General features: G+C 37.7%; 1 protein-coding gene across 3 annotated transcripts in view; it reads left to right on the forward strand.

Moving 5' to 3' along the window:
* Positions 1-6,841, forward strand: part of FYTTD1 (forty-two-three domain containing 1) — a 32,583-nt gene that overhangs the window by 3,235 nt on the left and 22,507 nt on the right. For all 3 annotated transcript variants that reach the window (XM_017541017.2, XM_017541018.1, XM_017541019.1), the window contains one exon: positions 2,938-3,069. In XM_017541017.2, coding sequence (XP_017396506.1) covers positions 2,938-3,069 — 132 coding nt within the window. The remainder of the gene's footprint in view (positions 1-2,937; positions 3,070-6,841) is intronic.

Consider the following 6,841-nt stretch of genomic DNA (forward strand, 5'->3'; position numbering starts at 1 on the left):
TCATGGCTTTGCCAGGTGTATATAAATTTCTTATAGAGTACCGAGTTTACCAATAGCCTCATGGCTCAATTTCTTAATTTGAAAATGGGTGTTACGATGATACTTATTTCATAGGATTGTTGTGAATTAAATGAGTACGTGTCAGAACTGTTGTTACTAACACTGGTAATGCCTGTACTGTAGCACTGACTGCGGCCACCACTACTACACTACTGCTGCTATTACTGTTACCATGTATATTCCCCTAGTGCTGTGGAAGAAACTTAAAATAGCTCATTGTAAGGATTTTTTTTTTTTTTTTTTTTAATTCTGATATCTATGTATCTACTCATTGGGCAGAAGAAAGCCATTTTCTTCTTTTAGATTGAAAGAATGCTCTTGGCCATGGTAGCTTATTTGAAGATATAGATAGTAAAATGTTGAAATGTGAAATGTAAGCTTTGCTACTTCTAATTTTTAGTTATATTTAGACTTTATATGTTGTATTTTAAAATTAACTTTGTTAGAATTGTACTTTGTGCCTCTTTTTTTTGAGGTAGAGTCTTGCTCTGTTGCCCAGGCTGTAGTGCAGTGGCACAATCTTGGCTCACAGCATCCTCTGCCGCCCGGGTTCAAGTGATTCCGCTAACTCAGCCTCCTGAGTAGCTGGGACTATAGGTGCCCGCCACCACACCTGGCTAATTTTTTTTAATTTTATTTTAGTAGAGATAGGGTTTCACCATGTTGGCCAGGATGATCTTGATCTCCTGACCTTGTGATCTGCCCACTTTGGCCTCCCAAAGTGCTGGGATTATAGGCATGAGCCACTGTGCCCGGCCTGCCTCTTTTTTTTAATGCTCTCCAGACCAAATTCATTTTTTTGGCTTACTCTCAAGGCTTGAGATTTTAGACTTTTGATAAAGAGTAAGTAGCATTTTGTTAAAGGAAAATGGTCTCTCATAAATAGTGTCTTCCTAAGTATTCCCTTTATGCTTGTTGAGATACATGTTTATATATCTGGTGTTCATGAAACCTTTTAATTTTTTAGAAAAGTTTTTGAGTGCCTTTAATTTTGATGAACTCTTTTGTGGTTGGACATTAGTTTCATGAAGACAGCTAAATATTTTGGGGAGATTTGTAGTATTTTGTGTAAATATTTGAGTGTAATTAAGAGTCTTAAACATTATAGATGGATTAAGTAGAATAGTAATATATTACAAAGGATCTTACAGTTATATTTTCTTCTCTGACTTCTGGAAAGACTATACTGACAAAATTAGAGTTTAATTAGTTTCATAGAGTTTTATTAAGTTGTTGACTGTATGCAATTTCTTTGTTTTATTTGCTTTCTCAGTTATCAAATGCTGGAATTAGGACTGTGGAGAAAATGTTTGGATAGTTCTTTATTCTTTCTTTTTTTTGAGAGACAGTCCTTCTCTGTTGCCTAGGCTGGACTGCAGTGGCATTATTGTGGCTCACTGCAGCCTTGACTGGTTGGGCTCAAGGAATTCTCTCACCTCAGCCTCCTGAGAAGGTGGGACCACAGGCATGCACTAGCATGCCTGGATAATTTTTAAAAATTATTTGTAGAGATAAGGTTTTGCTATGTTGCCCAGGTTGGTCTCGAACCCTTGGCTGAAGCAGTCTCCCATCTCGCCTCTCAAAGTGCTGGGATTACAGACATGAGCCCCCATGCCCAGCTGGATATTTTTTATATGAATATTTTTGGCTTCTGGTAACCTCCTTTAACAGATACAAATGGGAATCTGGAATACATTTAGTTTTCTGATCTTCACCTTGTTCTAATACCATGTGGTATTAGAACAGTATGATGTTTGTGAATTACCTTGGGGCAGTTTGGAAGTATGTTTGGAAGTAACGAAGCATAGAAAGATCAGTATAAAAAGAAAAATAAGGTAACCTTGAAGTACTTTGCTGGACGTGAGCCATTAGTATTTTTTTGTACTGTACCTTTATTATGGCACTTGGTTAATTTTGTATTTGCTATTTGCATGTCTGTTTCCATCAGTACTTTTAAACATATTTAGAAAGGGACCATATCAACCTGACACATACATTCATTGCATGTAGTATATGCTCAATAACTGATTTTTTGCTGAATTTCAAAATTTAGTCTTTTAGTTGAATGGTTTAATTTTTGACTACCTATAGTTATATTGGAAGGTGGTCATTTTTTTTTTTTTGGAGACAGATTCTCCCTCTGTCGCCTGTCACCCAGGCTGGAGTGTAGTGGTACAATCTCGGCTCACTGTAACCTCCACCTCCCAAGTTCAAACAGTTCTCCTGCGTCAGCCTCACAAGTAGCTGGGACTACAGGCTTGCACCACCATACCCGACTAATTTTTTTTTTCTTTTTTGTATTTTTAGTAGAGAGAGGGTTTCAACCATGTTGGTCAGGCTGATCTCGAACTCCTGACTTCGAATGATCCACCCACCTCAGCCTCTCAAAGTGCTGGGATTATAGGCGAGAGCCACCATTCCCGGCCAGAAGGTGTTCATTTTTAAATAATAGAGGCTTCTGTGATTTTGGAAAGTAAATAGGAATAATTTTTGTAAATAGGCTTTTGCTTATTTAGATTCATCAGGTAAGGAAGTACTATGGCTAATAGCACTCTTCATTAATTGGTAGATCTGCTTTGGGCTATTGTGAAATGGCTGATTCTTGTTATTATCCTCTTATGGAATTGCTTTAAAAGTAGAAAAGAAGTTAGGAACGTAGAAAATCTTATCAGCTGGAAAGTGAGACTAGGCCAGGTGTGGTGGCTTATGCCTGTAATCCAAGCACTTTGGAGGCCAAGGCAGTCGGATCACTTGAGGTCGGGAGTTCAAGACCAGCCTGACAAACATGGTGAAACCCCGTCTCTACTTAGAAAAAAAAAAAAAAAAGAAAGTGAGACTAAGTTAAAATGAAAATAATTGGCATTTCCTCTATCATAGATGATATCATCAAATTGAATCGAAAGGAAGGAAAGAAGCAGAATTTTCCGAGACTAAATAGAAGACTCCTCCAGCAAAATGGTGCCCGGCAATTCAGGATGAGAGTACGATGGGGAATCCAACAGAATTCTGGTATGTTTTCATAGTAAGCTTTAATGAAAAGCTGTCATGTGTTCATAGTGTACTGTTTTCAGCATATGCTTAACACGTGGAAGAAATGCATCAATACTCTTGGTGTTTTATATTTCCTCTGTGCCTAGGTTTTTGTTTAGATCTAAAACCTGGTGGAAATTTAAATAGCCTTCAATAGGTGATATCACTGTTTCTTAAATATTTTAAGTCATTTTAAAGTAACTTCAGTTTATACGTAGTCTATATTATGTTCAGAGTTTAGAATTGCAAAGGATCTTATATATCATGAGTTCCTATCTCTATCCAAGTGAGATGTTCTTTTAATAGTCTGCCTAATGAGTGGCTAACTCCGCTTAAATATATTCTGCAAAAGAGCATACTACCTCACAAGCATGAGCCACTGTGCCTGGCCTCTTAATTAAAGTATGCCTGTCACTTTGTAAAGTTACAGAAAGCAAATTCTCTTTTGTATATGCGAACCCTGTGAGTACGAGGAGACTACTGTTATGTTCTGCATTGTAAGTGACCTCCAGATTCCTTATCTTACCATCCAAGACCTTTAGGATTTGTTAAATCCTCCAAGGGTGAAACTCAGAATTGAATGCTTTAGATATAATGTGAAACTGTATACATTTAGTTATTTTTTTTATAATCTGGAAGCTTATTTATAACCATCTAGATTGAAGGCAGTAATTGAACACTAATATATATGGCTTGTTAACTTTTTTTATCAGCAATATCAGCATTTTAGAATCAATTTTTGTTCAAATAGAACTGAATCTTTTTCAGATACGTAAAAATACGTTGGCAAACTAACTTCCAAATTGATTTTTATTCTGTGTGTTGAAAAACAATCTCCAGTAGGTTGAACATAATTAGTTCTGTGTTTACAGCTAATATCCCAATATATCCTCAAAATATGTATAGCTGAAGCTGAGCATACTGGCTTATGCCTGTAATCCCAGAACTTTGGGAGGATCAGTTGAATCCAGGGGTCTGAGACCAGCCTAGGCAATATAGGGAGACCCTGTCTCTACAAAAAACAAAAAAATTAGCCAGGTGTGGTGGTGCGTCTTTCTGGTCCCAGCTGCTTGGGAGGCTGAAGTTAGCCTGAGCCTGGGAGATGAAGGCTGCAGTAAGCTGTGATGGCATCACAGCACTCCAGCATGAGGCTGTGTCAGGAAAGGCACATGTAACTGATATTGGGCTCTAAAAAAAGTTTATTCATCTCTAATGATTTTTTGAACAGTTGAACCTAAGCGAGCGCATTTAATGACAGGTATTTAACTGTAGCAAATGAAGTTTAGTTGCAATGATTTATATTTAAATATTTCTTTTAAATGTTACTGAACATACTATATTTTTTGTATGATTTGTTTTAAAAATAACTGTTGAGAGTTCTTAGAAGCCAGAAATATATTCATTAATTAATGTTTATCAAATATTTAACATTAATATACTCAGTATTTTTTGTTTTTTTTTTTTTTTTTTTTTTTTNTTTTTTTGAGACAGAGTCTTGTCCTGTCACCCAGGCTGTAGTGTAGTGGCACAATCTCAGCTCACTGCAACCTCCTGGTTCAAGCAGTTCTCCTGCCTCAGCCTCCCAAGTGCCTGGGATTACAGGCTCACGCTACCATGCCTGGCTAATTTTTTTGTATCTTTAGTAGAGATGGGGTTTCACCAAGTTGGCCAGGCTGGTCTTGAACTCCTGACCTTGTGATCTGCCCACCTTGGCTTCCCACAGTGCTGGGATTACAGGTGTGAGCTACCACACCTGGCCTATTTCAGTGTTAAATACTTGATAGATGCTTTAAACTTGCCAGGTCCTGGGGTTACATAAAGATGGGGTCTCGTACTTCAAGGAAATAATTTTTAGTATTAGAGATAAGATGGAAAAGGTAGTTTATGTGAGAAACGTCATAATAGAAATTGAAATAGTACTATATATAGGACTTTAGAGATTTTGTACTAAGAAAATTAGGAGTGATTTAATGGATAAGGTGAAATATGATCTGGTCCACGAAGGATCAGAAGAAAACTTTCCTTTGATGGGTGTTATGATCTGAGCCTTGAAATAAATGATATCTAGGGGCAGCTTAAGATCTCATAACATTGAGCTTACCCTTGTATGTTTATTGCTTACATGTGACGGGCTAAAATGAACAGCTACCGCTGTTACTGAATGTACAGAGACGGGATTGTCTTAAACTCTTATTGGCTAGAAAAAAGCTCAGATTTCCGTATTGTAATGTCAATGAGGATGTTAGCTTGAGGTAAGAGAAATAAGTGGGACAGAGAGCTCTTCGCAGATCTGCAATATGATTTCTGATGGCTGAACAAGTAAATGAATGAAATCTTTCTTTCTTCAGACGTGAAAAATAATTTAGGCACTCAGATTCTTGGAGAAACAACCCAAATGTTCTTCATTGGTAGAATGGTATAGCAGTTGTTCTCAAAATGTCATCAGGAGACCATCAGGGATCCGTAAGACTTGGGAATCCACAAGGTCAAAGCTAGTTTTATATTAATACTAAGACATTAATTGTATTTTCACTCTTACTCTCTCAGGAATGTACAGTAGGCCTTGCCAGAGTCTACATGATGTCTGATAATTAAAGTAGATTGAATGCAAAAGCAGGATCTTACTCACTTCAGTGGGCTGTAACAAAGTACTGTAGGCTAGGTAGCTTATAAACAACACAAGTTTATTTAGCACAGTTTTGGAGATTAGCACTTCGAGATCAGGATGTCAGCAAGGTCAGGTTCTAGTGAGGATTCTCTTTTAGGTTGCAGACTGTGGACTTCTTTTGGTATCCTTGTATGGCAGAAAGGCTAGAGAGCTCTCCAGGGTCACTTTTATAAGGACACTAATCCCATTTACGATGGTTCCATCCTCATAACTTTACCTCCCAAAGACCTCACTTGTTAATACAATCATATTGTTAGTATTTCAGCTTGTGAATTTTGGAGAGCTACAGACATTCAGTCCGTAACAAGCAGTTGTGAAAATCTAGTTGTCTTCTATTAAGGCAAACACCAAAGAGATGCAAAACAGTACCACCCTTCTTACTAAATATTTTTGTTTTAGAAAATAAAAAATAACTAATGGATACTAGGGTTAATACCTCAGTGATGGAATAATCTGTACAGGAAACCCCTGTGATACATGTGTACCTATGTGACAGACCTGCATGTCCTGCACATGTACCTCTGACCTGAAAATAAAAGTTACAAAAATTTGTTCTTTTTCATTTAAAAAGAGATGCTTACCCTATGTGTAATGAGTTTATTATTTTTTAAGTGAAATGATTTTTAACTAGCTTATTAATAGTTTTTATTTTGGCCAGGCGCAGTGGCTCATGCCTGTAATCCCAGCACCTTAGGAGCCCAAGGTGGGCACATCACCTGAAGTCAGGAGTTTGAGACCAGCCTGGCCAACATGGCAAAACCCCATCTTTACTAAAAATAGAAATATTAGCCAGGCATGGTGGTGCAGCCTGTAATCCCAGCTATTCGGGAGGCTGAGGCAGGAGAATTATTTGAACCTGGGAAGCAGAGTTTGCAGTAAGCTGAGATTGCACCATTGCACTCCAGCCTGGGCGACAGAGTGAGACTCCATCTCAAAAAAGTTTGTATTTTAATTGCAGTAAATATAACCCACAGAAACAAAAACTTTGGAGTCCTCAATTATTTTTAAGTGTGTAAAGAGGTTCATGCTTGTAATCCCAGCACTTTGGGAGGCCAAGGCAGGAGGATTGCTTAAGCCCAGGCC

This window comes from Cebus imitator, unplaced genomic scaffold, assembly GCF_001604975.1.
Source record: "Cebus imitator isolate Cc_AM_T3 unplaced genomic scaffold, Cebus_imitator-1.0 Scaffold129, whole genome shotgun sequence".
NCBI classification, from domain to species: Eukaryota; Metazoa; Chordata; class Mammalia; order Primates; family Cebidae; genus Cebus; species Cebus imitator.